At 48.4% G+C, this 17,871-nt stretch overlaps 2 protein-coding genes across 2 annotated transcripts; one reads left to right on the top strand and one right to left on the bottom strand.

The window, feature by feature from the left end:
* The first annotated feature begins 2,554 nt into the window (after positions 1-2,554).
* Positions 2,555-11,187, top strand: ptpn9b (protein tyrosine phosphatase non-receptor type 9b). The gene is made up of 13 exons (XM_062477758.1): positions 2,555-2,658; positions 3,747-3,890; positions 4,156-4,245; positions 4,446-4,570; positions 4,704-4,809; positions 5,065-5,175; positions 5,262-6,211; positions 6,332-6,428; positions 6,562-6,631; positions 6,839-6,917; positions 7,020-7,170; positions 7,398-7,605; positions 7,807-11,187. The coding sequence occupies exons 1-13, from the start codon at positions 2,626-2,628 to the stop codon at positions 8,028-8,030; spliced, it is 2,388 nt and encodes a 795-aa protein (XP_062333742.1). The 5' UTR covers positions 2,555-2,625; the 3' UTR covers positions 8,031-11,187.
* Positions 9,528-16,816, bottom strand: LOC134033886 (thrombospondin type-1 domain-containing protein 4-like). Its single transcript, XM_062478171.1, has 13 exons — positions 16,679-16,816; positions 15,985-16,105; positions 15,761-15,886; positions 14,211-15,019; positions 13,733-13,874; positions 13,438-13,567; positions 12,940-13,168; positions 12,582-12,755; positions 12,299-12,472; positions 11,963-12,142; positions 11,651-11,795; positions 11,373-11,525; positions 9,528-9,682 (listed from the first exon to the last, which is right to left on the bottom strand). Exons 1-13 carry the CDS (start codon positions 16,814-16,816, stop codon positions 9,528-9,530), a joined length of 2,676 nt encoding a protein of 891 aa, XP_062334155.1.
* Positions 16,817-17,871: the final 1,055 nt, after the last annotated feature.

Here is a 17,871-nt window from a genome sequence, read left to right as displayed (position 1 = left end):
GCTGGTGTGCTGTTTATTATTCTACAGAGCATTGGAGACAGATCTGTATTTACCTGGGCTCATGTGGTTTGTACCTCCATGTATCCTGAGTGGTAGAGAGGCAGATCAATGACCTTGTCTCTCCTCCAGGCGATCATTCTGGGAGGCTGCCCCCTGTATGAGGCCATTCAGACATCTCTCTCATATTACAGAGCTTTGATTTAACTGAATTACCTTCAACTATACTTGTTCATTAAATATTAATACTTTGTTCTTGTCTGCTCTATCATGAACATTTTGTTTTTATTAAGTCTTTTCTGATCATTCCCTGTTCTGATTTCTCCATAAAATGCTTCTTATTAGGAGAACTGCGTTTATCTGGGCCAGGTTCTTTATTTTATACCCGGGCGTCACCCTGACAACATCTGCAGGCAACCGTAGGCCTGTTTTATTGAGTTGCACTGAAGATTTATATAAGCCTAATCAGCAACTGTGTTGAAGCCAATTCAAAGTTCCCCTTTTAAATGCACATCAATAAAATTAACCTATGATGATAAATGATATGCCTATTGCAGTTTACATTTGACCTTATTTTACTGGTAGCCAAAGACGATTGGGATAGTGTTTTACTGACAACTGGTCAACTCAATTCCCTATGCTACATTGCCATGAATTGTCATGATTTGTTTAGCTAATGCCCACACACAAATGTTAACAAACACACACATTCTTATGGGGAGGCATTGGCAAAGTGATTAACTGGCCATGTTCCCAAACCCACAGTGGGCTAGTGGTGCTCTTTTACTAAATGAATAGATTGATCAGTGGTCCATATTTTCCTAGGGGGAAACTCTGAACCGAGCCAGTGTTTAAATCAACCCAGTCTCATACTTCTGCGCATCTATGACACGGGTCTACACTTCTATTTTGCGTGCCATATATAAGCCAAATCCCTGTTTTACGTGCAGTTTATACGCCAATTCCTCCCGTTCATTTCTATCAACAGAAAGTGCGTCTCTATCACACAGAACGTCATCAACTCTTTATCGATTATACGTCATCATGCAGACTCGGATTTTGCGGAGATTCACGATTTCGAAGCTTCAAAATGTATACTTTTTTTGTGGGGGAATTTTCACCTCAAACACCTTCAAATAAGAAACATCAATTATTATTTGCCACCAACACCAAGCAGCATTCTTGTAAATAAAAATAAGAAAAAAAGATATAACACACACAGGCAACATAGGCCTATAGCAGAGCCTGTTTATTAGACATTCTCTGCCTATAGGCTACAGGCCCGGTTCTTGCCAGCTCTGGAAGGGCCGGCTGGCAGATAACTTGAGTCGGCATTTTTGTTGATAAATTATCCAGATTTTTATCCAGAAATTAAACCAGTTCCAGTAGTGAAGCAATAAACCAAAAGAGGGTGTAGTATTTGTCTTTGATGCAACACCCCCCAAGCCATTTCACGGTTCCACGGAAAGTGCTCGTGTGAAGCACTTTTCCTTGGTATCAATTGTTCTTTACTACTGGGTGCACCTATATGGCATCACTTCTGAACATGTTTCTCTAAAAAACAGTTCCAGTGATGAAGCAATAAATCAAAGAGGGTTTGGTGGTGATACAACACCCACGCCATGTCACGGTTCCATGGAAAGGGAAAGTTCTCGTGTGAAGTCCTTTTCCTTGGTATCTAGAGGTGCGTTCGACATGGACTGCGGCTGCATGAAACGACCGGCGAGAGTAGCCGCTTAGTCGGGGAGGAGTTGAAAACGGCTCTGTAAAGTCGGACATTCCAGCTTCTCGTGGTTTGCTGCGTTGACGTCAGTCATGGCCGATCAAGCGCTGTTTGCTTACTTTACTTTATTTATAATTAAATTTAGTCTTTCCGTTAGTGAAGAGTCGGACTAAAACCCTTTCTTCAACAAATTTGTATTTCAATTAAACAGTTTGGTCCGGATTTGAGCGTTGGCGAAACTGAAGGTGTCAGAATAATTACAAAACACGCGTCAAAGTTGTAGTGTGTGAGTCTGGACAATCATGAAATAGCTGTGTCGTCATTAGAACCCGTGCAGTTGCTCTTGAGAAAATGCGCTCGGCTACACAGCCGGCAGTTCTCGAATCTATCTCACAGTACTTTGATGGCTACGTCACAGTGACCTAGCCTCGGCGCAGTCTCAAGTCGGACAAAAAGTCTAACCAGAATTCACTGTTTCAAGCATAGAGTTAGCCGCCTGCAGCCGGCTGCAGCGCTGCATGAAGTTAGTCCATGTCGAATACACCTAATGTGTCTTTAAGATGGGTTCCATTAAAGTTAATAACTCCCTAATCAGAATCAGAATTCGGTTTATTCGCCATGTCGGACTCAGACACAATTAACATGTCTGTAGTTCTGGTGCTGGTATCAAACCCCCAAATTTGTGAAAGTTCCGTGAACTTTTCAGACAGTAGTTGGCATTTCCATTGCTCTTGGAAATAAACCTAGAAAAAATATATAACCATTATGACAAATCATGACATGACCATTAGTTTATGAAGCTCTGATCCATGAAGCGACGCCATCCTCCTGCCACACTTGTTTCGCTCTTGGCGTGAGCGAGCAAGTAGTGGGCGCGCCCCTTGTGACGTTGCGGAGGCTTCAAGATGGCGGAAGCCCTAACAACCCAAGAAGAGCTAGTAAGTCTCCGTAAATGTTTTTAATACCGCTTCTCTTTAAACTTGGATTATTATTTTTGTCAGTCCTGTTCCCTGTTTAATATGCACAATTTATGGACATATTTTGTGCAATAATTCTTTGTCCTGGAGGGTGATAAATAGTCGTGGCCCGTTCGCACCCTCCCGTCACGGCCGAATCCTGTGTGACTACAGTAGCTGGTTAGCATGGTTAGGATGGTAGCCCAGCTAGCTGAGTGGCTAAGAGGGAGGGATTATCTAGTACGTAGCAATGTGTGGTGATTGTGGCTACTCATCGAAAGTCTTAATAAATGCAATCTGTTTAGTGGAACCGAATGGTTACTAGCGTCAAGCCTTAATTTTTGCCGCATGTCATGCTTGTTTTTAATGCAGCTGTTCGCCGAAGTAGCACAGCTAGTCTTCTTAACAGTTTGCAAGCTAGTTTCCACCTCTACGATACCACATGTAGCTAGCTGGCTAGCGAGCCAATCTGTGATGACAGGAAACTAGTGCACGGTATAGCAAGTGGGGAAAACATGTCAAACTGTTGTGTTCAAATTTATCGTGGTTTTGTGTGCGTGTGATGAACTGTCTGTGTGGGAGCAAATCTCGAGCAAATTCTGCGAAGGCTTGGCCCTCGTCTTAGCGTTCCAGTTAGCATGAACGCTGGCTCATGTTTACGGCAGACAGTTCACAGAATTGGTCTCCCAGTTCCTAGCATTGTTGTTGTCATGAACAGCTTGCCTGCTGGCGCTCACCTTCAGCGAGCGTGTTTTTCGTTGGATAGAATGCGTCAGATGACCATGTAAAAATGGTTTGGGACATCACCACCCAGTTATAGCTGGCTAGCACTTTTATATGGTAACTATGTTCGCTTCCTAGCTAGCCTCTGTAGATTAAATCTGAAACCTGAGATGTTTGCCAAGTGCACATAACCATGTTAATTCAGATTTGGGGTCAGTTGCATTACATAGAATGGTACTAAAGATAACGAATTAATATGAACATTCTGTAATCCACAGTATGTTAATAATTTTTTATTAAGTGCTGTGTGTGTTCAGATGTTTATTTGTCTCCCCTGCTTATTCCAGGCTGTGGAGGAGTTTCTGGGTGAGGTACGCAGCAGAGAGCTGCCCCAGAGTGCTGCTCTGGTCTCCCAGACAACAGCAGTTAAGTTCCTCATGGCCCGCAAGTTTGACGTCTCCAGAGCCATCGACCTCTTCCAGGCATACAAGGTGTGTGTGTGTGTGTGTGTATGTATGTGTGCTCACATGTAAGTACTGAGTGAGTCTGTCTCTGCCTTGCCTGTCTTAGTCACTCAATCACTGAACCAACTCATCATTTACCGTTAGTGTCTGCTTGCCAGGAAGTGGATTCCTATCTTCTGAAGCCTGGTGTCCTGTAAAGCCCATGACTGCTGTGACAAAGTGCACAGTCAGCCTCACCCTTTCACTCTGTAATCCTCTTCACCTTGTCATCCTGTCTTGTGTATCCAACAAGAACACCAGGATAAAAGAGGGCATCTTCAATATCAATCCAGGAGAGGAGCCACTGCGCTCGGAACTGTTGAGTGGCAAATTTACTGTTCTGGTGAGTGTATGTGTGTGTAACCTGTGAGTGTGTGTAATCTTTGTGTGTGTGTATATTCTGTGTGTGTGTATATTCTGTGAGAGTGTGTGTGTGTGTGTGTGTGTATATTCTGTGAGTGTGTGTGTAACCTGTGTGTGTGTGTATATTCTGTGTGTGTGTAACCTGTGAGTGTGTGTATATTCTGTGTGTGTGTGTTCCAGCCTGGTTGTGATGCGAACGGTGCTGCTCTTGCGCTCTTCACTGCTCGTCTTCACCGACCTGATGTCACTACCCACAAGGCCGTGCTCCAGGCCATCATCTACCAGCTGGACAAAGCCATCGAGAGGTGAGACACATCCAGCAAACTTTCACAGCATTGCTTATGAAAGCATTGTTCAAATCAAAGAGGAGATTTGCAACTGTTCCTTAGTCACCCCTTCCTGCCCCCTCTATCCCTCAACCCCTCTCCCCCCCTCCAGTGCTCAGACCCAGCGTGAAGGACTCATATTCATCTATGACATGACCAACTCCAGCTACGCCAACTTTGACTACGAACTCTGTGTCAAAATCCTCAACCTGCTGAAGGTACAACTGTCTGTCCAGGTCTCTCTTCATTCCCAACCCCTAGGCTATTAGGCTTTGTGTGTCCTAGGCTCCGTGTGTCCTAGGCTCCGTGCGTCCTAGGCTCCGTGCGTCCTAGGCTCCGTGCGTCCTAGGCTCCGTGCGTCCTAGGCTCCGTGCGTCCTAGGCTCCGTGCGTCCTAGGCTCCGTGCGTCTTAGGCTCCGTGTGTCCTGTGGTCCAGTGAAGGGCAAGTCGGTGAGATGTGTGTGTCTTGGCAGGGGGCATTCCCGGCTCGTCTAAAGTGTGTATTCATCGTGTCGTCACCACTCTGGTTCCGAGCTCCTTTTGCCGTCCTGCGCCTCTTTGTCCGCGAGAAGCTCAGAGAGCGGGTATGTGTGTGTCTATTACTGTTTTGCATGTGTGTGTCTAAGCTCTCTGTATATTTTCTGTGTGTAATTGTGTCTCCTATTATCAGGTGTGTACGGTGAAGGCTCACGAGCTGGCCAATCACATCCCGGTCTCCTCGCTCCCAGAGCACCTGGGTGGAACCTCTCAGTACAGCCACGTCGCCTGGATACAGTCCTGCGTCAACATACAGACACACGCCAATCCAGGAGAGATGTTCACACAGGACACGCAGGACTGCGTGGGCAGCCTGTTGTGCTCCTACTACCTGGATCCCAACAACGCTAGCGCAGGTGCTATGCTAACCACGGCTCAAACCTCCATAGGCTCCCACACAAACCCCCAGTTGGTGTTAGCCTCCCAGCTAGCCACAGCCAACTCCAACTGCTATGACGATAGCAATGCTAACCAACACAACCACTGTGATGGTGTGGATGGCAGGACTCATGGCCAGGCCCTGACCCAGCAGCACAGCCCTCATTTGGGTCAGAACCGGCCACATGGGAACCACCAACACTGGAACGGTTCTGCTGTGACGGCGGGGTCAGGGGTTAATAGCACCCCCAATGCTAATGTTAACGGTCGTGGCCGCCAGCCCCCTCCCCAGTCCGAGACCCCCCCTGACACACCTTTGCATCAGACAGGAAGTGAGGCTGTGCTCGTTGACAAGCCCTCAGGCTCCACCCACATAGTGGACAACCAGGAAGTGGAGGAGCAGGACGAGGATCACGGGGAGGAGGATGAGGAAGGGGTTCCTCCCCTGCCCCAGAAATCTCTCCCCCGGCCCCCTCAGCACCCATGCCCCCCCCTGCCCTCCTCGTGGGGGCCTGAGGATGACGATGAGGAGGAGGAGGAGGAGGAAGACATGTGTGCTGAGGTGTCCATACACATGCCTGAATCAGGGGGCATGACGGTGCAGCAGCTGGTGGAGTACGTGAAGAAGCAGAAGAAGAAGGGGATCTACCAGGAGTACGAGGAGATCCGCAAAGAGCCCCCCGCCGGGACCTTCGACTACTCCAAGTAAGACCCAGCAATGCCCTGGAGAAACAAGCAACCCTAACCCCGGAGAAGCAGCTTCTCTCTCTTTCTGACCTGTGATGACCTGTTGACGTTTCTCCCGCCCCCCCCCCCCCTTCCTAGGAAGCCGGCCAATCAGATCAAGAACAGGTACAGCGACGTCCTCTGTCTGGACCAATCCCGAGTGCGGCTGTGTCAGCTGGGTGATGATAGGGATGAGGTAAGTGAGACTTGGCGTTATAATGATCGACCTTCTTGGAAGTCTTGATCTCTCTGTTCCGATCCTTCTCTGGCTCTGATCTCTCTATGACTCATCTCTCTCTGGGACTCTAATCTCTCTCTGTGGTTCCCAGACATCGGACTACATTAATGCCAGCTTCATGGATGGGTACAAGAGGAACAGCGCTTACATCGCCACTCAGGGTGAGTCCCTGCATATACACCAAGCTGAGACTGGGCCTTACCTGGGTGTCTACCCACTGCTTTTTCAAATTGGCATCTGGTTGGTCAGCAGTCTACAGCATGTTACTGAAGAGTGCTTTTCCAGTTTGTCTTCGACTGTGGTTCAGTCGTGCAGACCTCGGTGTGGAGTGGGTGGTCATGTCAGTTGTTCTCGTTTATGGGATTCAGGTCCATTGCCGAAAACCTTCGGTGATTTCTGGCGCATGGTGTGGGAACAGATGGTGCTCATCATTGTCATGACTACCAGGTGAGTGTGTGTTCAGTGGTTGCGAGACAGGTGTGTAAGTGTTTTGTGTCAGGACAGGATTGACGACATGACTGTGTGTGTCTGTGCGTGCTTGCGATCCAGGGTGGTAGAGCGCGGGCGTGTGAAGTGTGGTCAGTACTGGCCCCTAGAGGATGGGAGGACTGAGCAGCATGGCTATTTCCTGGTGAGGAACACGAATGTCCAGGTGTTCCACGACTTCAAGCTTTCTCATCTGGAGCTCTATAACAGCCAGGTACATACACATGCACGCACACACACACACACACACACACACGCACACAATATTTAACAAGAAAGCTCGGCTTAGCCATCTCTTTTTAAATTACTCTCCATCCCCCTCTCTCCTCCCTTCCCCTCTCTCCTCCCTTCCCCTCTGTCCGCCCTTCCCCTCTCTCCTCCCTTCCCCTCTCTCCTCCCTTCCCATCTCTCCTCCCTTCCCATCTCTCCTCCGCTCTCCAGACAGGGGAAAGACGGGAGGTGTCCCACTACCTCTACGTCAGCTGGCCAGATTTCGGAGTGCCCAAGTGTGCGTCGGCCATGTTGGACTTCCGTGAGCACGTGCGTCAGCAGCAGGAGGCGGCGCTGCACAGCCTGGGCTCCCAGTGGGCGGGGCCTCCGGGGGGGCCCCCTCTGGTGGTACACTGCAGCGCAGGCATCGGACGCACAGGTAGGAAGAACCGCTGCTGCCCTCTCTTACCCGTCTGGCAGTCCTCTCTGTCTACCTGTGTTTACCCGTCTCTCTGTCCTGTGTGGCTGGCCACGTCTTCGGGGTCCTCTGAAGTTTAGAGATATACGACAGGAAACGGGTTTACCACTGATGCCGTCATCTCTCTCTCTCTCCCTGTCTCCGTCCTCCTTTGACGCCCAGGTACGTTCTGCACGCTGGACATCTGTCTGTCCAGGCTGGAGGACATCGGGACGGTGGACGTGCGTCAGACGGTCCGCCGCATGCGGGGCCAGCGGGCTTTCAGCATCCAGACCTGGGACCAGTACTACTTCTGCTACACTGCTGTCATCGAGCACGCCCAGCGCAACGGGAAACTGTCCCCCGTACAGTGGTCCGACTCCGACCTGGAGACAGACAGCGAGTGATGGAGGGAGGGAGGGATTGGGAGGAGAGGAGTAGAAATGGCTCCAGCCAAACTGGGAAGAGGAGCGGAGGAGTTTACAAGAGAAGGAACGCTGGCAGTGGACGGGGAGGGAGAGAGGGAAAGAGAATGGAGGGATAGATTGAAGAGGCCTACATGCGGTGTAGCAGACTCCCTTGTTTGCTCCTCCTCTCCCCCAGAGTCGAGGGAGAGGGCAAGAGAAGACCCCAAGAGGAAGTGGAGAAGCTGCATCCGTTGATTGAGTTGTGCTGACAATTTTTGACTCCCATGTTTGAAATGTCCCATCTCTAGAGAGAGGTGGGCCCTGCCCTGAGACCGGCGTGTCTGCCCATGACAGCCACGTACAAGTTGTAGCATTTTTATATTGACTTGCACATGAGGAATGACAAACTTGAACTAGAATCCCGACCTTTCACCTTTGACTTTCCTGTTCCTTTGGTATTGGTCGATTGTGTGTCCTTCCTTTGTGCATGGTGTATGTGTGTGAGATTGTGAGACAAAAAGTGAAACTTGAATACTTCCGTTGTATTTTTCCTGAGCGTGTGTGTCTGTGTGTGAACAACAGGAGCCGGAGGTGGGACTGTGTGTGTGTAAACGTTAACGATAGGAGGTCAAGGTGGGGCCGTATGTTGTTTCCATGTGTCAACGACAGGAGATGGAGATATATCAAGTTCATATCTGGTTTCTCTCCGTTTTGTTTGGACTTGCTTGTTTCTTGTGTACTTTAGTTTTTCTATGGTGCATTTGTATGTGCGTTTCATAACTGCATATGTAGACTAACCTCACAAAGCCAAAGCCCTGAATGCTTGGATGTACTCTTGACTAAGATATTATGACTAAAGCCGTGTATATTCTTGTAACATACGTTTATATATTGTGCATAATATCAAACTGAAAGAACAACAAACAAACAAAAAAAGCCTTGTTTTAATATAAGTGACTAAACCTTGATAAGTCTATAGTAGGCTAGCTAGACTTTTAGGAGGAAGAGAGTGAATGCTTTGGATGAATATTTAAATATGTAATTGTAAACCTGTGTGATTGGTCAGGTCTTGCATCATTTTAACTGTTCGGGCATCCTGATTGGACGGTTACATAAATATTGGCCTTAAAACTTCCTGATTCACTGCCTCGTCGTCCTCAGACTTAAAATCTTTACACCCCCTTTTGGCAACTAGTGTTTTAGCATTTAAAGCCCTAGCTTTGAACCTGTGTCAGACCCATACTGAGCCTGTTACCCTGGTAGAAAATATCCTAAACTCCATTATCCTGCCTCTTCCTCATATCCACTCCTTGTTCATGTCCGCTGAACAAGGCTAGACGAACGATCCCTGAGGAGTTCTTTAAATGTTGTATTTTTGGTCAAGAAAAAGACATGGCCGTCTTACGGTATCCGCTGCTGTGTGTCTGACCCAGGTTTGATCCAGCTCTACAGGGTCAGTGGACGCCAGGGTTCCAGTCAGACGTGTGTTGCCTGTTACTAGGGGTGGGTTACCTGCTGTGGAGAGGTGGAAGCGGGACCAATGCTCCTGTCTTTTCCTTCTTTCGTCCTGTTCCCCTGACGCCACGTCAGCGCTGAGTCTCTAGATTCCCGCTGCCTCAGATGTGCCTTCCTGTAGCGCCCCGGCGTGCGGTCTGCCCGCCCACGCAGCAACTGGACCCAAACGCGTGTACCTGCGTAGGACACCGTGCTGTGTCTCCGTCTATCTCCTAGTACACGACCCGTGACCCTGAGTCCCATGTGCCTCTCCATATGTACTCAAACCTAGTGCACTATCTTGATGTTGGGGCCCCGTTCTAGTACTCTTAAAACGCCTTACAGCCTGCTTCCTTTACCTGGCAGACATGAGGAGGAAGGATGGGTGGAAGTGTTTTTCACTGAGATGGGCTTAGTTTTAGAACTGGGTGTGTTTGGAGTCTTGACCGTTGACATTAGACCTCAGGGGGTGAGAAATATAATGTTTATTGTTTTGGGTTTATTTTGCCAAGTTTTTTCACCTAGTGTCAAAGATCATTTTTCTCTGCTTACCTCCAGTGATTATCAGTTAAATTAAGTATATCAATTTTTATTTTGTATTTTATACAGCATACTGTAATATTGTATCCTATAATATTTATGTATTTGTAAAACTTCAACAGTATTGAAAAATCAGTGAATGTTGGTACGACGTTTAGGAAACCAAACCTGAATTAATTCAATAAGCTGAAGATCAGATGGAGAGGGAAACACAAACAGGTTTGGACGTTTCCATTGGATGATTATGAACATGTGACCTGCCGTTGTCTTTTCAGAACCGAGTCACACAACAGCGGCTTGAATCCAGGACAATGTATGTTTGGAGGAGAGTGGTGTTTCTAGGCACCAAGCCTGGATCAGCTCTTATGTATCCAGACTGCCTGTTTCATCTTTGGACATCCTACAAATCACAATCACAGGAGGAAGAAAACAGGATTATTCAGTGGACTGGCTGATGTCTTTCCACATGATTGTTTTTCAAACTAGCGGGAAAAAAAGGAAGGGCTAGAAGAATAAAGTGACAGAGGAATGTTCAGCGGCCCAGGGGTTCATACCTGACCGGTGCATGGATGACCCTGGGGTGACCCTCGGGTGACCCTTGATGCCAAAGGCCCCAGACTTTTCCTCACCCTTCCTTCTGCCTGCCCAGCCTTCAGGCTGGGTCGTAGCACCCCAGCCTTGCTCTCAGACAAACATACGCCCAGAGCGCCAGGACACCCCTATGGAACGTGGTTTGGGATGGATTGAAGAAGAGAATGTGTGTAGAGAAGGCCCCAGAGGCACTGGTGAGCTGTTTTCTCCTCGTTCCTGGACAGTGGAGAATGCTATGTGAGGTTGTAGTTGGTGCTTCTTTTGTTTTGTTTCTTTTTGTGCTTTAAGTTCTTGTGATTGAATAATGGCCTTTTTACAAGCTGTCAGCCTGGCTGTTCATTAAAACAAAGGTATTATTATCCTGAGTAAAGACCTGTGTGGACTGCTGTCTAGATATGAATTATTGAGGGAGGGAAGGGAGAGACAGAACTAACCCAAAGTATAATTGAATCAGCCACTACGTATTGTCTTGCAAGTTAGTGTCGGCTTTGTCATTATTTTAATAAAAAGCAACGCCACAAATACCCCTAAACCTGTATGCCTTTATTTAGAAAAAATAATCTCAAGAAGACAATATCAAAGAATACCAAGGTTTCAACAGTGTGTAACAGATGGCACATGCATTCAGATAACACAACGTTACAAGCAGACCTTCCCTATCATAACTCCTCTTTTGTAAGAACATTCACAACTTCTCGAGTGTGTGTTGGAGTGTACGTCTGCGGCGCTGAGTCTTCAGGTATGGGTAGGGGTGTTTGTTTGTCACACGCGAACAGGAAGTGCAGCAGGCAGTCCTGTAGTAGGGGTACACACACAGCCTGGCCTGCACCACCACCACACAGTTATCATACTGGTCCCGGCACGACACGCCTGGAGATGAGTGGAGACCGGCAGAGGGAGAATGGATGTGGAAGGGGAAAAAGTAATTCAGTTATGTAAGTGTTTCGTTTTGAATATCAATCTCACTCCCTGACATGAGTGTTGGGATGTCTTACTGGCGTCTGTTACACAGGGCTGGGGGTTGCACTCCGCGCTGCTCTCCGGGGTCAAGCTGGGGTCACAGAGGTTGCTAGGGGCCATGTTGTCGGCAAGGCAGCGCACCTCACGCACGCGGTAACCGCCTTCGCAGGAGCGTGAACACTAGGGGGAGCCAGTGGGACAAAATAAAATGCATGCCTGCATGCTTAGAAGGAGCTATGAGAGATGCATGCATGGGACATGCATGCCCTGGCTTGTTCAGATGATATGTGGATGGAGAGATGGATGAATGGAGAAAGAGGAGGAAGGAGAAGTGCATGCATTCTCACCGCGCTCCATTCTGTCATGTACCACTGCACGCCACACAGCTTCAGCTGGCAGGGCTGTGAGCTGATTGGCTGAGGCAAGTGGAAACATTTGGATTGGTCAACAGCCTGTAGGCGACCCTCGTCTCTAAGGAGACATGCCACGCCTCTGGTCTGCGTTCCATTTCCACATTCTGCAGAACACTGGGACACACATACACAATTAACTGCTCTTTTTGTAATCGCATGTGATGTGTTCAGCATTAATTAAGCTTTAGTACACAGACATGGTAAGGTATCACATGCTGCGTGTTCTGTGTGTTATATGACATGTTGGATGTCGTGGGTTCTGTGGCACACCTGTCCCCAGGGTCCTGCGTACCACTCCATTTGTTGGCGACATGGCCCGGCATCACATGATGTCACTTCCTGTGGTCGCTCCCCTTCACAGCCGCCCAATCGGAGGTTGGTCACGTGATCGACAAGACACACAGATGCTCGGGTGCGTTTGCCCTTGCCACACTCTGCAGAACACTGAGATGATACAGAGATGACACATGTACACATGCACACACACACACAATACATAACACAACTATGAACTACCCTCCTGCCCCCAGCCTACCCAGCCCACCCAGCCTACCCGCTGACTCCAGAGCGAGGTGTACCAGCTGCGTGCGCAGGCTCCCATGTCACAGTTGTGGAGGTGGTCTGGCTTCAGGGCCAGGTTACACTCCTGGTCCTGCTCCACGACTCCCGTGCCGCCCACACACACCACCTCCCTGCTGCGCTGCCCAACCCCACACGGCACAGAGCACTGGAGGGACAGTTGTTACAGATAGTGAGAGGATTTTATAGTCATAAAATGTTGCATTCATAGTTTTCTCTCTCCAAAGATAACTGTTTTAACTTTGTATTAAAAGTTATGAAGTATGATACCAGAGTAAAAGTAATGGTACTCCAGTAATTCTATGGTAGTATTGTCAGTATGTCAGTCTCACCGGGCTCCAATCAGAACGTAACTGCCATTGGCTGCAGACCTTCAGTTGGCATGGCGATGATGTCGCTGGCATAGCAGTGACATCCTCTTCGCACAGGTCCGTTCCCACAGTAACCATTGTCACCGTTCCGTTGCTGTTGTTATTGGTCACCTGGCGACAGTGGACCTGCCGGTGCTGGACTCCTGGGCCACACCTCTTGCTGCACTCTGACCACTCCCCCAAGTCCCAGCTTTGATCAAATCACCAAAAGAGGTCTTACAAGAAGTTACCTTCTTCTATGTTATCAGAGATTGACACCAACATATGATTCCAATCTAACTGTGTATGTGTGTGTGCAGTCCCCACAAGGATAGTCATCTAAGAAGAAGACCTTGTGGGAACAGTTTCTTGAGCCCCACAACTGGTGCTATTTGTAGAGGGGGTAAATTGTCAGTCTTCACAATAGGGTAGTAAAACAAACGTGTGTGTGCATGTGCATGCGTGTGGGTGGTTTCTCACAATGCCGGACAGGGTTGGGTGTTGCAGTCCTCTTCATGGTTTAGAGGAGGAAGGGAGGGGCCACAGAGGTCACTTGCTACTGTGGTCTGGGTCTTCCTCTCAGTACACCTCCACAACACCTGGCGCCTGCCTGACACACATCGAGGACATGCCTTCAGTGTCCAGTTATATACCTCGGAACACCTTCACCTGTACTCATCTGATTATCATTACATGCCAAGGATTCATGTGTGTCAAGTCATTCATGTGTGTGTTGGAGCTTCGAGTGTGAGGAAGAATTTACAAAGAGGCTCACCGGTGCCACAGGTGGTGGTGCAGGGTGTGTGTCCGGTGCTGGTCCAGATGTAGCTGCTCCAGGAGTCAGGGCTCACAAAGGGGTGAGAGGGCACCTGGTTGGTATGTTCCTGCTCATTGATAATGTCATTCCCTATGAGGTTCTGTCCAATGGAGTCCTTGTTATAGGGAACAACTGTATGGGAGGGGCTATCAGTTTCTTGGTAAGCAGATAAGTCAGCATCTGTGTGAGAGGGGCTAACAGTGTCTGTATGAGAGGGGCTAACAGTGTCTGAATGAGAGGGGCTAACAGTGTCTGTATGGGAGGGGCTAACAGTGTCTGTGTGGGAGGGGCTAACAGTGTCTGTGTGGGAGGGGCTAACAGTGTCTGTGTAGGAGGGGCTAACAGTGTCTGTATAGGAGGGGCTAACAGTGTCTGTGTAGGAGGGGCTAAAATTATAATCGTGAAAGGGGCTAGTGTATGGGTAGGAGGGACTAACACTTTCTGGGTAGGTGGAGAAATCAGCGATTGTGTTGAAGGAGGTAACAATATCTGTATGGGAGGGGCTATCTATGTCTGAGTATGAGGGGCTAGCAGTGACTGTGTAGAAGGGGCTATCTGTGTCTGAATAGGAGGGGCTGGCAGTGTAGGAGGGGCTATCAGTATATGTGTGGGAGGGGCTAACAGTGACTGTGGGGGAGGGGCTATCTGTGTCTGAGTAGGAGGGGCTATCAGTGACTGTGTAGAAGGGGCTATCTGTGTCTGAATAGGAGGGGCTGGCAGTATAGGAGGGGCTATCTGTGTCTGAATAGGAGGGGCTGGCAGTGTAGGAGGGGCTATCTGTGTCTGAATAGGAGGGGCTGGCAGTGACTGTGTAGACGGGGCTATCTGTGTCTGAATAGGAGGGGCTGGCAGTGACTGTGTAGGAGGGGCTATCTGTGTCTGAATAGGAGGGGCTGGCAGTGTAGGAGGGGCTATCTGTGTCTGAATAGGCGGGGCTGGCAGTGTAGGAGGGGCTATCTGTGTCTGAATAGGCAGGGCTGGCAGTGTAGGAGGGCCTATCTGTGTCTGAATAGGCGGGGCTGGCAGTGTAGGAGGGGCTATCTGTGTCTGAATAGGCGGGGCTGGCAGTGTAGGAGGGGCTATCTGTGTCTGAATAGGAGGGGCTGACGGTGACTGTGTAGAAGGGGCTGGCAGTGTAGGAGGGGCTATCTGTGTCTGAATAGGAGGGGCTGACGGTGACTGTGTAGAAGGGGCTGGCAGTGTAGGAGGGGCTATCTGTGTCTGAATAGGAGGGGCTGACAGGTACTGTGTGGGAGGGGCTTTCAGTGTCTGTATGGGAGGGGTTAACTGTGGCTGTGTGGGAGGGGCTAACAGTGTATATTTGGGAGGGGATAATGCTTACATTGGAAAGGCTGTCATTGTTATAATGGGAGGGAATAGTGTATGTATGGGAGGGGCTATCTGTGCTACTGTAGGAGAGGCTATCTGTGCTATTATGTGAGGGACTTTTAGTGTAATGTTGGGAGAAACCAGAAGTATCGTTGTGGGAGGGGCCAATAGTCTCAACTGGGGGGAATAGAGGTGAAGGGGTGTCAGGGGCCAAAAATGAAAGAAGAGAAAGTTGAAGTGATGTCAGGGCCAGAGGAAGTGATGTCGGAGCCAGAGAGTATAAATAATTGAATCCAAAAGCAAAATACAGAGGAAAGATGAGAGTGAATAAGTGGAAGGGTTAAAAACTTGATGAAACTTATTAGGATTAATAGTGTCTATTTATATGTATACTCACCCAAGGAAACTATGTCAGAAAGTGTATCGGGCTGGGGACTGGTGTGTGTATTGGGAAGCAGCAGGCTGTATTCGTAATACACACTGGGGCCAGGCTTCTGGTATATTACCTGAAACAATGACAGCAGTTTCAATAAGTTAAAAAGAGTAGCTATCTTACTGCACAATCTGCACCATGGCCAAAATGTAGACGTCTGTGTGTGTGTCTCACATATAGATGGAGCTCTTCCGTTATTGGTCCCGGAGCAGTAATGGACTCGCCAGTGCGGGAGCGGACCTCATTTGGCCGTCGATATGTCAGCCTAGTTCCCGCAGCAAGGTAAACACCTGGTTTGTCGATTGCCCAGTTACCATTGATGATGGAAACACCGCTTCCAGTCCCCAGAGCTGGGAGACAACATACAGGAGAGTTCACCCACCTAACAATCACAAAAGTGTGTGCTTATGTGTGTGTGTGCGTGCGTGCGTGTGTGTGAGTGTGGTACCTAGATAGTTCCTGCTCTTGATGGTTTCTCGTATGGTGATGTTCTGAGCTCCAACAGGAATCTCCAGGATCTTGTGGTAACCAAGACTGAGGATGGCTCGGGAGAAGAGCCCTCTCACTACCTAAACACACACGTTTCATACATTCACAAGATCTCTTTCCTCTTATGATTCTTCAACTTCAGTCTAACAGTATAAAATGTAAATGTTTTTCTCTTTTGTTGCTTGGTCGATGTGTGTTATGTAAATCAGCTGATTACTATTATTATTGTTTTCTCTGTCTTTCTCCTCTCTTCCTTCTGTGTTTCTTTCTCTTGCCTCTGTGTGTTTTACTGACCCAGTGATAAGGATCTGAGATGTGCACAAACAACTGAAACACTCTCTGCCGCACCTCAATACAAACTGCTCTTTTTAGCCAAAATATGCTATATTATTAATATATTTATCCAATGTGGGCCACAAATGACCACATGCCCATGTAAAGTTTGAAAGCAATCTACTACAATCCATTTCAAAAGCACTCTACAATGTCACAGCTACACATCATTTAGAACATTTTGCCCTTATTGTAAAGTATCTCACAGACATATACTAACTGTACATTCATGTCATATGTTCTACGACACACGGCACTGGGAAGCCACAGGCTCCTGACCTGTAGCTTTATGGTCCTGAATGAAGCCGAGGCTTCCTTACCTCCACAGACGTAGAGCTGCTCCTCTTGGTGTTCCCAGGGAGAGCCTCCGAAGGAGGGAAGAGGAGGAGCACTGAGAGGGTGAGCTGGAGGAGACCCAGCCCTGCAAGCATGGGCTGCTGCTGCCGCAAGACAGCCATGGAGAGACTGAGACAAGGAGATAGACATACACAGCACAGAGGAGTGTGTGTGTGTGTGTGTGTGAGAGAGAGAGAGAGAGAGAGAGAGAGAGAGAGAGAGAGAGAGAGAGAGAGAGAGAGAGAGAGAGGGGGGGGGGGTGTTGTACAGGTAAGGGGGTGAGGGTGGAATAGAATGTTAAAGAAAGGAACACACATTGTCTGTAGAGCACACACCACCGTGACTCTCACTTTTTTCCTCTCTCTCCCTTCCTCTGACCTCCCTTTCTCCCTTGTTCCATTCCCCTTCACTCCTTCTCATCCTATCATCTCCTCCACATCCCTCCTTCCCTCTCTCCTTCTCACCCCCTTCCTCCCCCTGTCCTGTGCTCCAGCTGCAAGGCTGTTTGATGTCAATGTGCCTCGTCCAGGCCAGCTGCCCCTACAACTAACTGAAGGGTCCAGCCACCACGACAACACCTGGAGTTCCCTTAATGACTAGTTATTTCCCTAACAACACAGTGCTTCCCGAACGACCATGAGAAACTCCAGAGAAACACTTGATCCATCAATCAATAGCAGCGTTCTGGAACCTTAGCACAGTGTTCTAGGATGGCAGTTAGCTGCAGTACTGAGAGAAGCTGACTGATAAAGCATACCTGAGGAAGTGTGTGTGGAATGTAAACATTGTTACATACGTATTATGCACTCAACAAACTATTTCAAACCACTGGGCCTCTCTGTTTTTGGTTGTATTGGTTAGACAACTATATTTTGGTCAAGTGTTTTTCCTCTTTCTTGTGATGTCCTCCAATGACAGAGGACACGATGCTTTAAGGTCTATGGCACGTTAGCTTCTATGCTCATCCCTCTTTGACAGAGGGATGAGCTTATATTGTGTTAATAAAAAAAAAACACAAAAAAACACACAACCAACTAGCCTACAGTAACAGAGAGAGTTCTTGATTATATGGTCAGGTGATTAAGAGAGCCCTGGGTTTGTCCTAAACTACTAGTTGCCTTCCCTGACGTCTGACCTTATACATAATGACAGGCTTATAGCAGAGGAGGACGCACAC

This window comes from Osmerus eperlanus, chromosome 14 (genome assembly GCF_963692335.1).
Source record: "Osmerus eperlanus chromosome 14, fOsmEpe2.1, whole genome shotgun sequence".
Classification (NCBI taxonomy): domain Eukaryota; kingdom Metazoa; phylum Chordata; class Actinopteri; order Osmeriformes; family Osmeridae; genus Osmerus; species Osmerus eperlanus.
The sequence above is the reverse complement of the archived record's forward strand: the minus strand, read 5'-3'. Positions and strand labels throughout refer to the sequence as shown.